At 39.8% G+C, this 17627-nt stretch overlaps 1 protein-coding gene across 3 annotated transcripts in view; it reads left to right on the top strand.

Annotated features, from left to right (window-relative positions):
* Positions 1–17627, top strand: part of MICAL2 (microtubule associated monooxygenase, calponin and LIM domain containing 2) — a 133798-nt gene that overhangs the window by 37976 nt on the left and 78195 nt on the right. For all 3 annotated transcript variants that reach the window (XM_082484785.1, XM_082484787.1, XM_082484786.1), the window contains exons 3-11: positions 7163–7370; positions 8037–8153; positions 9292–9393; positions 11764–11919; positions 12909–13009; positions 14670–14927; positions 15737–15852; positions 17099–17225; positions 17458–17548. In XM_082484785.1, the coding sequence (XP_082340911.1) occupies positions 7163–7370; positions 8037–8153; positions 9292–9393; positions 11764–11919; positions 12909–13009; positions 14670–14927; positions 15737–15852; positions 17099–17225; positions 17458–17548 (1276 nt within the window). The remainder of the gene's footprint in view (positions 1–7162; positions 7371–8036; positions 8154–9291; positions 9394–11763; positions 11920–12908; positions 13010–14669; positions 14928–15736; positions 15853–17098; positions 17226–17457; positions 17549–17627) is intronic.

The raw sequence follows: 17627 nt of genomic DNA, 5'->3' as shown, positions 1-17627 counted from the left end.
TTTAAGGTAGATTTTGGAACTATCTGTAGCACATTTAAGTAGTGTTCACGTAACCCTTTGGAGAGTTAGGACTTCTCATTAAAATACACTTAACTGAATATTATTTTTGTCAAAGGAAGCTTTTTTAACCGTACTGATTTTATAAGGAGCTCATAAAACATAATCTAATAGAGGAAAACACGGTTTTAAAGATCACTTAATTTTTGTAGGGTGAGTTTAATTAGCTCCTATACCTTTTCCTTTCCCTTCCTTTGATGGAAGAATTTTTAATTATTTTTTTTTAATATTTGCATGTAGTATAGCTCTGTTAACCACAGTAATTTGGGGTATGTGTTTTTGTATCGGGCCTCTTGCTAAAAATGAAGAAAAGAGTTCTTGTTTTAGGTCAGCACTATCCCTTTTCTATGTATGTATGTAGTTGAATGGACACCTTCCAAATCACGGTCATATTTAGCTACAGTTATCATCACTGTTCTTCACAGGGTCATGTTCTGTTGCCTTTTAGTAAAACCAGTTGTATAGGTATGGCAGTGTTCAACAAGTCAGGCAACAGGCAACGAGTACAAGCGTCTCATGCAACGCAGGGCATGTTACACTCAAGAGAGCGCTATACTGGTGTAGCTCTAATGAGTTTGGTAACCGAGCTATTCCATAGTCACACATCCTTCACTGGTGCCAGTGGCTGGGCTGGATTGTAGAAAAGGAGATGCCAAGCATTTTGTTATGGGGGTCTTCATCTAGAAAAGCGGTGAGTAGCTGAATGGGGTTGTTGAGTTTAGGGGAGCAACCAGGTATTGAAGTGCTTCGGTAGACCGGGGCTGTAGCAAGATTAGACTCGCATCTTAGAATGACAAAACGTGTCATGCCTGTTGGGAGCTTAACCCTTTTTTCTTTTTCATATATATTTTTTTTTTAAGAAAGCTTTAACTCTTGACATTTTTAGTGGCTGAAGTGGCATACAGAATTTTATTTTTTGGTGACTTCAATTATAATGTTTCAAACTTTAAAAACTATATTGACTATTCAGTGGCTTCAGGGTACATTTGACTGCACTGTTGTATGTAGTGGCTGTCTATGAATTTATGTGATAAAATCTGAGACTACAAATGTGAGATGAACTGTAAGTCAGTAAGTCAGGAATGTCCTACTGAGCAGTCCTATTCTTGCCAGAAGCGTTTTCGTGTCTAGGGATGAAGTGAAAAGGGTTGTGGTGAAGAGAGCTTCTGCTGCAGCTTCTGGTAGCTGTCTGCTGTAGCTGCTTATGCAGCTGTTTCTGCTTGGAGCCTTTCCAGGGAAACAGTCATTGCTGATCCAGAAAATGTGTTGTTTCATTATATTTTGTGCCTATCTCGTGTTGCATCACATTTAGCTCTGTCACGAATAAACACTTGCCCAAATCCATGTAGGATGTAATCCTGTGGCGTCAGTCAAATTAATCCTTGGTGCATCCCTGTTGCTTTGGACCTCGCAGGAAGGCTGGGGCCGGTGTGAAGTCCCAGATCTGGTGACTATGGAAATGAATGCACCTGAGGCCCAGACCAAACGATGGAAGAGGGTTTGCCATGGAAAGGCAAAGCATTCTGTCCCTCTGCATCCTGCAGGCCCTCTGGGCGCGGGCAGAGCCTCCTGTTGCTATGTGGGGAGGCACCTGCAGCCCCAGGCAGAGGCCTTGAGGTGTGTGGGGAAAGCCACCCCTTGGTGCTCATTTCTAGCAGCGTGAGCCACTGCTATAGGTTTTGATTTCCAACTGGTGATTTGGGTAAATATTACATATAAGCTAAAGGAAGTTAAATAATTTAGGCAAGTGGTTTTCGCTATTTTTTCACTCGTATATGTGTGCATTTTCACTAAACAGTAGAAGTGGTGCTTCTGACTTGGTGTGCCTTAGGACAGCGAAGTGGTCTCTGTCTATCCAGTTGCTGTTGAGCTGGAGTCTAAAATTAACCTCCTCTTTTTCACCTCCAAAACAACTGAAAGGCAGAAATGAGAAAATCTTGAATTCTTGGAGTGACTGTAGCTTCTGTCTTCATCCCAAGGACATATGGGGAGTGGATCATAATCGAACACGCTTATATTTTCCAGGATTATTTGATGGTTGGGTACCCTGGACAGGAGAGGAGTGATTTAGAGTTGGACAATAACAGTGTAATGCATTGAGCTACAACAGGATTTGTCTATTCTTAACTCTGCAAAGAGGTGCTGTTTGGTTGCATCCCCCACCCACATGCTTCTACCAACTGGTAGATTCACAGTATCACTGTATGGTAGGGGTTGGAAGGGACCTTCGGAGATCATCTAGTCCAAACCCCCTGCCAAAGCAGGTTCACCTAGAGTAGGGTGTAAAGGAATGCATCCAGGTGGGTTTTGAATAGCTCCAGGAAAGGAGACTCCACAGCCTCTCTGGGCAGCCTGTTCCAGTGCTCCTTTACGATGAGCAGGTAAATGCTGAGAGCTAACTTTTTTTTTTACATTTTTCAGTGTCAAAGAGTAGATTCTGCCTTTCAGTTATTAAAGTGGATGAGATTTTTGTGACTAGCTCATTGTGGAGTGTTATTTTGTTGTTTTTTTTTTTTTTTTTGTTAAACATAGGGCTAGTATTCTTGCTCTCTCCCTCCTTTCTCTCAAAACCTCAGTTGTTTCTGTAAGCTTACTTTACTGTGTGAAAACCAGTGGAGGCATTCTGCAAATTCTCAGCTGTTAAACTGCATATGGTTTTTCCAGAATGGGATAGAGGTGTCTGGATTCACAGGCTGCTGATTTAGTAGTGGGGGACAGGAGGGGTTGCAACAGGCCCCTACTTTGCATCCCTCTCTCCCTTTCCTCCCCTTCTATTTTTAAGTCATATATTTGTACATTATGTACAGGAGATCATATGGAAAATCTGCGCCTGGCAGAAAAGTCGTTCTGCTTTTGAAAAGGTGACTTTTGCTGCCATTTAGCTCTGCACTAGGTGCTCTTATTCAGTGTGAAACATTTTCTGGAGATTTTCAAGGCACTGCCATTCTCAGACATACTAATAGAGAGAAATTAGGATCTCTTACAGTCAGATCGACCTTTAAGTAGAATCAAGCTTATGAGACTTACGGAATTCTGTGTATGCTTATATCTGATGTCTTTTAATTGTATTGGGGAAAAAAAATACATGAAGTTTCTGCTCTGTTTCAGTCTGAAGATAAATAATGCAATGAGTCGTGTGCTTGGGTATAGTGTGGGACAAGATTTATACAGAAACAAATAATTATCTCTTAGGGAAAAATACAAAACTTCTTAGCAGTACCATAGAAACATAGTATTTACTCAGCAGCTTAAATAGACAACTTTTATAAAATATGTGTGGGCTTATTAGTGTTTTATTTTGAAGTACAAAAATTTCCCTGCTTTACTTAATATTTATACTCTTAAACTGAAATAGTCCTAAGTTTAGTCCTTTTAAATGGGGATTTTGTAACTAGTATTCTAAAAATGTTCTTGGAGAAGTTTAACTCAAACCAGCATGTCCATTTATTTATGATAATTTGTATTGTTAGTGTAAAATTTTCATTGTCGCATTTATCATAATCAGTAATTAGTGTCATTCATATTCAGGATATTTGCAAGAAGAATAGATTATTTTAGCCCGCGTAAAATTCTCAAGGGAAGTATTCGTGGTGCCCGTTGCTGGTAGGAGTTGGTGTTTGTGGGCAGTCTCTTCAGTACTGTCAGTTACTGCGTAGCTGGAGTTTGGTGCGGGAACTTTGTACGTACCCGTAGGTGGTCCCGTTGCTGATGAGGTGATGGAGCTCAGGTGTGCCTGTGCGGGACAAGCCACTGTCTGGGTGCGTGCAGGGTGTTGGTGGTGCCCGGCTTTTCTCCCCGCGGCTGGGGAACTCCTGGGCGCAGCCCTGGGCTGCGGTGAGAGCCAGGGCCAGGGAATGGCCCCGTCAGGGTCCTTGTCCTGGCTCCCTTTCTCACTGTGTGCGTTTCCTCTTCTAGTGGAGGTATGCTTAATATTTTAAGCATTTATAAGACCTTTGGATGAATAGTTTATCTTTGCACATATTTGTCATAAAGGAGGAAACTTGGCATTTTAAAATCACGTGCTTTAATCTGCCACGTGAACGCGTAACTGTGTTGTTTTCTCCATCCTCATTTGCTCTTTTGCCTGCTCCTGCCTTGGTGTAACGTAGGTGCTGTTCTTGGGGAGCGTATTAAATTCAATGAAGCGTCTCATTTAACAGAAAGTATTTACATGCATTTGCAGGCAGATCAGCCCTTTATTCTATGAGGTTTTCACTGAAAAAAATGCCTTCTCTCAGTATTGCTATCTTGCGCTAGCATGGTATACTCTCGGTAGTAAAACAGGATATAACATCCAACGTGGTACTGATTGGTACTGATTCTTCAGGCAGGTCACAGAAGTCTAGTTGTGATCATATTCTTGGATAAGATGCCCTGTAATCTATGAGTCTTTCTCCCTTCATTTCCAGCCTGAACAAGAAATATGCGAAAGTCCTTGTCAGTTCTCTTCAGCAACTGTTACTTTGAATAATTTATGGAAGATGCTTTGAAAAGTCAAGTTACCCTTTAGCGGGTGATGCTTTGAAAAGTCAAGTTACCCTATGCCTTTTTAGGAGATGATCTGGCACCATTAAAAGACAGTTGAGCTGTGAACGGCAGTCTGGATGTCAAGAACCCATTGGCATTTGTCCAACCCTGTTTGTTACGTTTCAGGGTTCATGGTTTGAGAATCCCTTATGTGATGTCAGTTGTCACGATCTGTGTTAAATTGCAAGAAACTACTTTCAAAAGCAAGCCAGGAGACTGGGGCAGCAGGAGGTGAAAATAGGAAGCCGTTCAAGGTTTGTTCTAGGCAGACTACAAAAAGGTTTCTCATTTGACTTTGCAAGCAGAGAGCTGGGGAGAAAGGGCAGGGACAGGACAGTGGTACGATCCCTTTCTTTACTTAATAAAGGTAGGAACGTAAATACGGTAAGAATTACCTTTGCAAGGGTTTTGTACTGGTTTCGACCCCAGAAGTTTCAAAAAAGATGACAAAGTGCCAAGAATAAGCTCTACACCAGCAGGAAGTGTCCTTAATAAATCAAAGAACAAATATTTCTGAGACATAGATAAATATGTTTATGGAAGGTAACCATGGATGATGGCAAATATACAACCATTTTTCACAGTGTCTCTAGGCAATTAGGAAGATATTTTGTCAATGGTGATAGGAGGAGGGGAGAGGGCAGAATCCTCCTTAAAATTGTAATGTCCTGTGTTGCAGAGTACCTAACAGTTTTCTGTGTGGGTTTTATTACTTGGCAGGATCCACTATGACTAAATCTCAAAAGACTGCTTTTTTAAAATGTTGCATTTATTTATATATGATACGGTGTGTTAGCCAAAAAAACAACCCCACCTTATCAAACCATGTATGGTCTTTATTTCTAAAATGTTTCTAACTGCTTGCTGAACATTACTGGAAAACTATGTAGCTGCGAAGGCAGTCACTTACTTGTCAGAGCTCAGAGTTCCCATGTTAATCACAACAAGCATGTGCAGAAAAGAGCTGACCCAGACTCCACCAGTGATCCTCTTCAGTCAGGATAACATCTGCATTCTATTTTCTTCCTTTATATAATTACATCTGTTAGTGTTTTCTTAATATTTAGTGTGCAGTGCAGAGTGTTCTGAAATTATGAATTAAATATGCTCTTTTAAGAGGAAGAAAGCCAAGTGGCGAATACAACAACCTAACTTTAACTTATTTAATATCTCTAGTTAACAAAACACTTGCCTAAAGCAAAGCAAAAGCACCTCAGAGGAGCTCTTCTTTCAGTGGGAATTTATTCAAATTATTTATTCAATTTAAAAACATTTTTTGCGCTTGTACGATTGGGTTGGACAAAAGTCATTGACAAAAGTCAGCACCGGGTAATTTTTTGCTTAAGTTGTTAAATTTGAAAACAAATGACGAACAAACCAAAATAAATAAATGACTCTATTTTATGCAATTGAAATGTAATGGGAACCAGACTGGTATCCAACAGGCCTCCAGATACAGTCCGTGCTTGCTTTGAAACTGTAATCACTGTCTGGCTATGTGTGCGGGGCGCACAGGAGCATGTCTGGCGTGTGAGATAATGGGTTTGGATTTGCACCGCGGCAGAGCTCGGCCTCGCAGCCGGAGCCCTCCCCTCCGCTCAAGCCCACCTCCCCTCTCCCTGCCCCAGCCCGGGGCTGGGACTGATGGCACAGATTTTGTGAAGTCTGTGGGGTTTGGGGGGATGAGGTGGGTTTTGGGGGGAGGTGTGGAACAGCAACGTTGTCCAGCTATAAGACTGTTTCTAATCAGGTTTTAGTAATCAGGAAAATGTAAGCATTAGATATGTTTGGGTTTTAATTAGTTTGCTTTCTGGAAATCCTTTGCTTGTTAGTCTGTGAAAACTTACAGCTGTCAACTAAAATTTGGGCAAGAATTTTCTGTAATCATTTCCGAAGCAGTTCTTCTAAGGGTGCCCAAACTTAGATTTAGGCTCCTAAAATGTGATTGTCCTGAAGGTGAGGGTGTTGACCACTGGGTGAAACGGAATCGGATTGGCCGAGATGCCCAGCCCTGGTGAAGCAGGACAAGTCTGCTGACTGCCCTCGACGTGCCCATGCCCATGCCCAGCTTTACAGCAGTAAACTAGGCTGTTACGTTCAGGATACGCCCTCGCTTGAAAGAGGGAGTAACTAATACTGTAAGACTCCTGGCTTATCGTAGATTTGTCTAACAAGTCTTGCAAATGTACATTTTTCTCTTTAAAACAAAAAAAGCCTACACCAAGACCACCTACTTCCTTTCCCCTCCCTTTTCTGTAGCTGTAATCCTGTTTACTGCAAGCGCTTTTGAAACACTAAATATGAGTTAGAAAGTGTTTGGCTTTTTGCTCTTTCTTCTGTTGCATCTTTTATCAGATGCTTTTATGTCTGCATGAAGCACAGTTTATCCTCATGTATAAATTCACTGACCACCACATGTGAACAAAATTTAAATGTTTATTGCTTTAAATAGATGACTTGAATATACTCTCAGTAGCGTAAGTCCGGTTGAATATCAAATCGTACCAATAGAGCAAGTTAGAAACTGTATGGAAGTCAATACAAAACCCTGTGTAAGACTCCTTCTTCTCGTTTGTAGTGTTTAATTATTGGAGGTGGCCCATGTGGCTTGCGGACTGCCATAGAACTTGCGTTCCTGGGAGCCAAAGTTGTCGTCGTGGAGAAACGGGACACTTTTTCAAGAAACAATGTGTTGCATCTCTGGCCGTTTACAATCCATGACCTCCGGGGATTGGGAGCAAAGAAATTTTATGGAAAATTCTGTGCAGGATCTATTGATCACATCAGTAAGTATCTGAGGGCATGGGCACTATTCAGATAAGAGGTGTACTGAGGTCAGAAGGTTAATGGAGACTTTCTTGGTCTGGCAGAAAGCTCATCCGCTTTAAACGTGTGCGAGTGTGTGTACACACACACACAGAAGGGGAAAAATGGTCTCATTTAAGCAAGATGGCAATTGAACAAATGATGGTCTTATGGAGCAGCTTTTTTGTTAGTCTGGATTTGTTAAACAACTATTTTTTCATATGAAGTATGAAGAATATTCATATTCATTCTAGTATGTTGAAGGTAGACACAACCCTTAATCTAATGAGAAAATATGCAAAAGTGGGATATTTTACAGGGAAATATGCTGTAAAATTTTCTGTCCCAAAATGTTCAACATAATGGTTGATGATGTTTAAAGGATCTGCTAAGAAGGAGAGCTCTAAAAAAGTACTCTGAGAAACTCACTGAAATGAGTTTTATTACATATGAGATTGTGTTGCAAGAGGAAAACGAGACGGAAGAGAACAGCATCCTGTGGTGGTTGCTACATGTGAATTCGTCGCAGTATGGGAAATAATAACACTGCATGCTTGTGTTAACAATGAATATGAGTTGGGTGGCATGCTGGTTGCAGCTGTGATTACTTGTGTATTAAATACATCTTTGTTATTTGCTATCTACAGGTATTCGACAACTTCAACTTATCCTCTTCAAAGTTGCACTTATACTAGGAGTTGAAATCCATGTGAATCTAGAATTCGTGAAAGTCCTGGAACCTCCTGAAGATCAAGAAAACCAAAGTATTTTTTTATCATAATGTATTTCTGTTCACAGTAACTTCTTTTTAGGTCAGGCATTATGTGAAATCATTCAAGGCAGCTGAATTCTGTTTAAAGAAATGGGAGGAGTTTTGCACTTCTTCTTCAGCTAGATTTCCTATATGCAGTCATAGGCATGATAAGTATCATTGTGATAAAGCAGTGATAATTCTTAAAATATGACCCAGTCTGAGAAGTTGAGGTTTTGCACTATGCCTTCTGGCATGTGTTTGAGGCTTTGTAGGGAGTCTGGTGTGGCTTTTTGGTATCTTCTTGCAAAAACAATTTTTGATTGATAATACAAATATTGAAGATGGATTAAGCTCCCTGGGCCTCGTTTTGCTTTCACATTTGATAAAACTCTCACTGGCACGCAAAGTCTTATCAGCCATCTTATGCAAGGTTTTTAAACAAAATAAAGGAAGATTTCTCATTCTTTTTTTCTATTTTTTTTTTAAGATTAGTATTTAGGGTGTAGTAGGAATACAATATTTTAAAATTTTACTTTAATTAAAATACTATGCTATGTCTTTTTAAATGGTCATAGTGACAGTAGAATAGGTATATTGGTTTAAGTGGTTAAAGCATATATAATTTTTTAAATATGGACAATACAAACATTTTCACATAATTTTGTGTTAATGCAAAGATTAAATTTAGCTTTGTGAGTATGCTTGTTTAATTTCTGTTTAGAAGACAATTAAAAGTATTGACGATGGAACGCTATGTTTCTTCTTTTAATACCCAGCCTTCCTTGCTGTAACCGCCTGTATGTACAGTCCTGATAAGGTCACTGGGGGGCTAGTTCTGTGAGAATGAGGTGCTTAAGCATATTCTTGTGATATGGGTCTGAGAGGAAGTTTAGTGCATTAGGTGACCCAAATGAAGGCTTAGATTTTTTTTTTTTTTTATTGCCAGTTTGCGAGTTTGACACCTTGCTAATACAGCCTGAACATAGCTTTGACTGCAGCAGAACTTCCCTCCATCAGACCAAGGCAGAATTCAGCTCCGTATAAATGGGAAATGAACCATTTACCTTAATGCCCTTTCTTCAGACTTTGAAATCGCTTCTCGATTGTATTCCTGAAGAATGAATAAGTATTATTCTTTGTGTTTTTAGAGATAGGTTGGAGGGCTGAATTTCTCCCCGTGGATCACCCTTTGTCAGAGTATGAATTTGATGTTATTATTGGTGCAGATGGCCGCAGAAACACATTAGAAGGTAGGTGAATGTGTGCTTTTAGCCTTATTAATGGTCTTTAGGGTATTTTGGTAGGCCTGAAAGTCAGAGGAGAAAGGAAAGATCCACTGAAGTCTGTGTGGAAACTACTTTTTATGTGGTATCTTCTGTTTTTGTTAAGTTATAGCTCCAAATAAAGACATTTACTGTCATTACTAATTCTCAGCACTGCGTATCTGCGCTGTCTACAAACTGCATCATGATGCCATTGGGTTTGCTTCAAGGTTAGTAATTACACGATGATTTAACTTTAGTGAGGCTGACAAGATAGTGTCAGGAATTGCATAATCTTTGCTATTGTGGTGTAAATTTGCACTATATGTTTGAATGAATGACCAAAACGTGACTGCCAGGTATTTAATGAAGGCATCAGAGGTATCGCTCTTTTATAGAGGTGATTTAACTTCAGAAGCAGTTACTTTGGAAACAATACCAAAAGATAATAAATAACGCTAAGGCTGGGGGGGAGAGAGGGGAAATGCTCTATGATTTTGAGTCACTGCTGAGAATTCAGACCACCTGAGCTCTTTGTCTTAGCAAGGCACTACCTAAGCTCCTCCTGTATCACATGAACAAACCCGTTACTTAATTATATATTTCCCTTGTAGCTTTAATTATATCCATGTTAGATTGAGTTCACTAGATTCACTATTTCCTTTTTTTATTAGCTTCATAGTTTGTCTGCTTATTCTTATATCTGCCAACTACAATATGGTTAGAGTTAATTCCTTATAATGCTCTATTAAAAATTTCCCCACGGTATTGTCCAGCTACTCCCATAAAAGGCTTTTAAATAGGTATCAGCAAAACGAAATTATTCTTACCTCAGCTGCAGACTCTATTGAGAATCATAGAATGGTTTAAGTTGGAAAGCACCTTAAAGAACATCAAGTTCCAATGCCCCTGCCATGGGCAGGGACACCTTCCACTAGACCAGGTTGATCAAAGCCCCATCCAACCTGGCCTTGAACACTTCTAGGGATGGGGCATCCACAACTTCCCTGGGCAATTTGTTCCAGTGTCTCACCACCCTCATAGTGAAGAATTTCTTTCTAATATCTAATCTAAATCTGCCCTCTTCCAGTTTGAAGCCGTTACCCCTCATCCTATCACTGCATGTCCTTGTAAAAAGTCCCTCTCCAGCCTTCTTGTGGGCCCCCTTCAGATAATGGAAGGCTGCTATAAGGTGTCCCTGGAGCCGCCTTTTCTCCAGGCTGAACAACCCCAACTCTCTGGGTCTGTCTTCATAGGAGAGGTGCTCCAGCCCTCTGGTCATCTTTGTGGCCCTCCTCTGAACCCGCTCCAACAGGTCCATGTCCTTCATATGTTGAGGGCTTCAGAGCTAGATGCAGTATTCCAGGTGGGGTTTCACGAGAGCAGAGAAGTTAATGGTTATCATAGTACCAGAATCTAATGGAATGTTTGGTGCACTGAAGGTCATTAATGTACAGAAGCTGGTATTGGCAGCTGGTATTGGCATATTTGATCTGTCCCAATGAAATAATGAGAGCATAATCAAGAAGCACAAAGATAAAAATTCGTAGTCAATTTATTTCTTCTTATAAAATACATATATCCTCTGAGAAGTCATCTGCAATTGTCTAAAAATAGCCTAAGGACCCTCTGTCCTACTTCAGAATTTACTTACGGATAAGGGGAATGTGCAGAGGGAAAAACTCAAATATTTGATTGCAAGATTGTGGCTTAGCGGGTTGGTTTTTCTTTGTGAAAAGAGGATGGAGCAAGAGAGCAAGTAACTTCACAGTCACTCTCACCTTGGAAATATAACAGTTAATCCACTGAATATTTTTCCTCCCCTAATATCTTTGAAAAACCTCATTAGCTGGTAGTGTAGGCACCTAAGCACTGTTACAGAGGTTTCTGTTTATCAGATCTTTGCTGCTCTGACTGCTGGTCTGTTGTGTTTTTTTTCCTAAGCTGTTTAACACCAATATAACACAAATCTTATTTAACATGTTAAATGTTTCCCTCCATTAAATTTGATCTGCTCTATTTCCAGTCCATTTGTCCTTAACTTCTTCCCACGTTCAACTTCTTCCCATAGTCCCCCTCCAGTCATCCCCCCTCCTTCTTTTTTTTTTTTTTTTTTTTTTTTTTTTTTATGAGACTTTATCTTGAATGCAGTACAGCTCCAATTTTGCAGCTGGAAATGGGGAGAAAAGACTCTTTGCATTCAAGGGAATTTTGGAAGAATGATGGAATCCGCTGATGGTGTGTTGTTTGAAGTGTAGGAATAAACTTAGGAAAGAGACCAAGCTGCCTTGAAGTCACCCTCCCTGAAAGTCCAACATGAAGTTTCCAGTGGTTTTAATTCTTTTCTTTGCTTATCAGGTTTCAGGAGGAAGGAGTTTCGTGGAAAGCTGGCTATAGCTATCACTGCTAATTTTATAAACAGAAATACAACTGCAGAAGCCAAGGTAGAAGAAATTAGTGGTGTTGCTTTCATCTTCAATCAGAAGTTCTTCCAGGACCTTAAAGAGGAAACAGGTGGGTGCATCCTCATTTTTTCCACAACCAAATAGAACAGTCAGTAGTGGAACTCTTCGTGTGCCAGGTACCCTCCTATTCCTGTTAACATCAATTTAAATATTTTGTATTAAAAAACAAGTGATAGAGTGCTGTTGATGTCAGAATGCAGAATGTTGCAGATGAAGGTGTCCATTTATGGTACAGTTCGATTTTTTTATTTTATTTTTTTTTTTTTTTTAGCTTGGGCGTTGCCACATCATAGATTGTTTTAATGTTTAAATTTTTGTCAACAGTAAAAATGTCTGCTATGTTGAACAAATTTAGAAGAGCACTTTCAGTGCCCAGAGATTTCCCTTAAGACATGGTTTGTTTTGTTTGTGTCCGTTCACATACTGAACAGCTTAAATCCTGTGAAAAAGGCTCTGCCCTTCTGGGAGGAGTTTATTCTTGCTTTTTGATGTGTAGATCTGATAAACTGAAAAGAACTAGACAGGAATCTGCCATAAATACTTGAAATATAAACTGTGAAATACATCTTTATGAAGAGGGGCTTCAGAATAGTTGCATCCACTGTCAGTACAAGCAATTCCATTCTTGATTTACAGCTGATTTTTTGGTTTTTTTTTTTTTTTTTTTTTAGTTATTATTGTAATAGAAACCAAACCTCCTGGTTAGACCCAATGCCAGAGCCATAGCAATCTAAAAAGCGCTTTGTTCCGTCGGCTCCCCTTTTCTACCTCAGAAGATTGTTAAGGCTGTAGATAACTGGCTGTTCCTTAAAAGGACACTAAATAACTTTAAATTATGCTGACACAAACTCTTGTGGGATAAGGCGGATCTCCTCTTTTGTTTTGTTATATAGCATCTTGTCCATTAATGCTTCATCCGAGCTGGGAAAGTGAATGTATCCCAAGAAGGAAACGCACCTGTGGGGATTGATGACATGTTGTTGTAAATGACACTGACAGTGCGCTGTATTTGATAACAAATGTATTATCTCTTTTCAGGAATTGACCTGGAGAATATTGTTTACTATAAAGATAGCACTCATTATTTTGTGATGACAGCAAAAAAACAGAGTCTTCTGGACAAAGGAGTGATTATTAATGTATGTAAAAATGCTGACTAAACCCCTTTTTTATTTACTTGGCACAGAATAAGTGTGAACATCTGCATAAACGTTGTTGCATATTATAGAGGGTGTTTATAAACTTACTAGATCACTTCATTAAAGCTCAGCTCACTTAGATCTTACTCTGACTTTTTTGTTGTTGTTGTTTTGTTTCTCCCTCCAGTCAATACAAAATTTCTGTAGGAAGTATTGTTTTCAGTTCTCTAAATTTGTCAGTGCTGAAATAGGATCTTGACTCACCTTAGAAATGCATGGTGTGGTCATCACACCAGAAAATAAAAACCTCGTTTATTTAAAGGTGAACTTAGCACAGCTATGTCCAGTTTTATCCGGCAAATAAGGAAGCATTAAAACCTACCCCAGGCTAAGTTGCAAATTCTCTAGAGTGGGTGAAACATGACAGAAGGAGGCTATAAAACACAATGGCCTGAACTTTCAAATAATGGACTTGGGACTTTGAGGCCTTTTTTTTTTTTTTTCTTTTTTCTTCTTTTTTTCTTTTTCCTTCTACTGTGAGATGTAGGGTTTTATTTTCTTTTGTTGCTAGAAAGTGTTTTGGCAGCATTTAAATTTCTCTTCCTGTAACCCAAGAGAGGTCAATTTTTCTTGCAAAGTAAGACGGTGCCAAAACAGTCAAGTATAATTTCCCCGAAGGAAGTACTTGTGGGGACCTATCAGAAGGCTTCTTGGCTTTCTGGGTCTGCTTCGCTCTGTGCCACGTTTTCCTGCCCTTCTGGAGGATGGGGGCTCCCAGGGCAGAGCAGCTGGCCTTGCCTAGCTCGGGGGGGAGAGGGGAAGGGCAGCAGCCCCCAGCAGCGTAGGGGGGAGCGGGAAGGTGGGCTCTGGGGTTGAGGGGCTGGTGTTTGTAGGTGGGGGCAGTCCCAGATCTGTGGGGAGGAACGGCAGCTGTTGCCCGTCAGAGCTGTTCTCCTGACCTGCTCAGGTCTGGGGCGGGGGGAGCGGAACCCAGCCTGTCTAAAACAACTGGGCTAATAGCGGTTCTGTGGTATCATCCCTGCGATTAGGGGTCTCATCCACGATTAAGCTGTAAATAGAAACTGACTTATTAATAATCACTGGCTTTAAGTAGGATGACCTGTAAAGGCAGGGTCCTTCATGACACCGGCCAATAAAAAAAACAAACCAGCCCAAAACAAAACAACAGAAAAACTTCTACGGTCCAAGTTTGACTGTGTTGTTAACTGAGATGCTAAGTCAAACCTTTGGACTGAGACCCACATGTTATGTCATCAGTACATTGGTATTTCTGCTCTGGTCTGGTTTCAGATGTGCGGTGCGCACATGCAAAAGAACGTTGTAGTGATGATGATAACATCTTTTGATGGGAAGGAAATAACGTTATGAAAAAAATTAACATGTAACCGAGGAACTGGGAGGCACTATAATGTTCTATTGCAAATAAAGCTGGTTATTCACTATTGGCATAGAGAGTTCCTGTTTGGGGCGGTACAGTAACCTATGTTTGTGTGTTAACTTTTTGGAGGAGATGACAAATCTCACTTGGTTCTTTATGCTGTGAGATGTGTGGTTGCCAGTCTGGTACTCTGAGACTTCAGTGCTCCAATCCAGAGAGGATGGTTGGAGTATCTAATCCTATGTGCTTTTCTCCTTGCAGGACTATATTGACACTGAGTTGCTCCTATGTGGGGAAAATGTGAACCAGAGCAATTTGTTGTCATACGCCAGAGAAGCTGCTGACTTTGCAACCAATTACCAGCTGCCTTCCTTGGATTTTGCAATTAATCACTATGGGCAACCAGATGTAGCAATGTTCGATTTTACTTCCATGTATGCATCTGAAAATGCTGCGCTAGTGAGAGAGAGGCACAGACATCAGCTTCTTGTGGCGCTTGTTGGAGACAGTTTGCTTGAGGTATATCTTGGAATGTCTTCCAAATAGTTGTTTCTGCCTTCTTTTTTTTTCCCCCCTTACTCCAGCCATTCGATCTACCCTACAAAACAAACTGTCTTCTCTTACATGTCCTGAGACAATGGTACCTTCTTTGGAATAGATATTTTTTTTTTTTTTTTTTTTAATGCCATAGTTCATGTCATAACTAATGCTTGGCTGGCAGTCGCTGGCTGAGATCCTGTTTTGCTTTATGCAAGTTGTATTTCTGTCCGAAAACTGAAAGCTGTGTGTCTTCAGCTTGGGTGCATGGCATAATTTTCCTGACTTCCATCATAGAGAAAAATTTGGTCCCAATTTTTATAGCAGCTTTTTTGCCTTAATATGTTCTCTTTCTGAAGTGAAAAGTGTATGTTGCAACTAATATTTTTTTTTAACTTATGCTGACAGCCTTGAAGTGTTTGAAAAGATCAGTGCAAAGCAAAATTAGGAGATGAGAAGGTGTCTTTTTTCCCTTTTTTCCTTGACTAATTCCTGAGTATTGAGTCTTTTTTTTTTTTTTCCCCTCAGCCTTTACCTTTTGAGTTTAAGAAATTTTTTTTAAATACAGAAGTTAAAAAAAGAACAAGTAAAAGCAGTCTTTTTCATTACCTAAGGCTCGCAGGAGAGAAACATCTAAAAACTGCAAGAGTTGGCTATGGTGTATTTTAACTCTTTCTGGGCTGCTTTTCTAAGACAGTATGAAGCCCTGGACTCCAGATTCACGTTGCAGGTTACTTTTGTAATAAGAACTTAATAAATACAAGGAATTACAATGTAAATGCTTCTTACAGCCCTTCTGGCCAATGGGTACTGGCTGTGCAAGAGGTTTCTTAGCTGCTTTTGATACTGCATGGATGGTGCGGAGCTGGGCTCAAGGAAAACCCCCGTTAGAAATTCTTGCTGAAAGGTGAGTGCTGCTTTTCTCTTCTTCATCATTTCCAGTGTTTCAAAGAGTTGCAGTATTGGTAGAAGGCAGTGGAATTCGGAATGCCAACAGAAGAAATATTATTCTTCACTACAATGGCACCGGGTTGAAATTATCCATTCTTTAGGTTGCTGAACAATTGACAGTAGTAGTAGACCATTGCTCTGTAAGCTTCTGCACACTAATACAGAGATCCAGCAGTGTGCATGACGTTGGTTTAAATCACTAATTTACATCACTAATGACTAGAATTAAGTGTGAGCCTTAAGGAAATAAACCAAAAATACCTTGTGTCAAAAGATTAACCTTCCAACCATTTCAGCACCTCATTTATTTTTAATTAAAAATAAAATAAAATTCTTGAAATAAGTCTGCAGAAATACTTTAACAGATTCATAGTTGGTACCTGTGATTTTAACTCTGCATTTCAGCTTAGTAGCCCTGACGCCCTCTTTATTTAGACTGATAAATGTGTGGCAAAGGAGAATTGCTATAATGCTGCATCATAAGCTTCTCTGTATTATGTCTTTTTGACCAGAGCAAAAAATCTGTTGTTAAGTACGCCAGCAATCCTGGTGTTGCTGTGGTCTGATGGTTGAAGTTGCTGACTTTGGTCCTGATGGCAACTGCCTTGCTCCGCTACAGCTGCCCAGGCTGTTTCGAGGCAGATACATAATAGAAGTACATATGGTTGTGGTAATGGAAGTAGAAGCATTACTAAATACAGTGCTTTGAGAAAAAGTTTTAAGATAGAAGCCTGTGGGATGACTCAAACACGGCATAGTCCCAAATGGAAAATTGAACAGCATAATAAAAAAGGCTGTGGTGGTTATAGGAATTGCAGAATGACGGGATTTAGTGCTGTTATGTGGTAAAGAAGTTACTCCTTGGGTGGAGGTTAAAGCAAAACCAGATGACTCAGTGATGTAACCTCCTTTTTTTTTTTTCTTTTTCTTCTTCTTTTTCTTGCTCGCTTCCTGCCTCAGGAAAGTATGGGCATGAGTTCTAAGAGTCTGTCTTTTTGTTGACCTTTTTCTGTCTGGCATCTTTCTTCCACTGAGCAGGGAGGATAAGAAACAGGATGGATGCATTGTGCATTTAGTGTGTAATACTTGTCCCGGCAGAATCAAAATAAGGTGCAGGTAGCTGCAAAAAACAAAATAAAATACTCTTTATATAATAAATATTTATTTTAATCAATATGTCTTGCATCTTTTTTCTCTATAAGAGAGAGCATTTATCGACTCTTGCCTCAGACTACCCCTGAAAATATTAACAAGAACTTCGACCAGTATACCATTGACCCAGGAACAAGATACCCGAACTTGAATTCAAGCTGTGTTCGACCTCACCAGGTCAGTGCATAAAAGGCTGGCTTGTGAAATCACAGTTTGTGGTTTTTGTCCAGGAGAAATAGGGCCACAAGTAATGTGTAAACAAAATCTTCAGGAGACTCCTTAATTTAGAATCAGCTGTTGATAAAGTTAACGTAGAAAGAAAGTTGTTATGGTTTTTTGTTGTGGTTTTTTTTTTTTTTTCCTCTTCAAGCAATTCTAACATTACGCTGTTAATCACTTTTACTTGTAGGTGAGACAATTATATGTTACCAATGAGTTACAACAGTGTCCTCTTGAAAGAGTAAGCTCCATTAGAAGATCAGTGAACCTTTCAAGACATGGTATGTGACATCTTGTGTTTGCTGTGGTTTGATATTTGGAGCCTTGTAAGCATACAAAAACTGATCAAAATGTTTGCTC

This window comes from Vanellus vanellus (genome assembly GCF_965231255.1).
Source record: "Vanellus vanellus genome assembly, chromosome: 6".
NCBI classification, from domain to species: Eukaryota; Metazoa; Chordata; class Aves; order Charadriiformes; family Charadriidae; genus Vanellus; species Vanellus vanellus.
The sequence above is the reverse complement of the archived record's forward strand: the minus strand, read 5'-3'. Positions and strand labels throughout refer to the sequence as shown.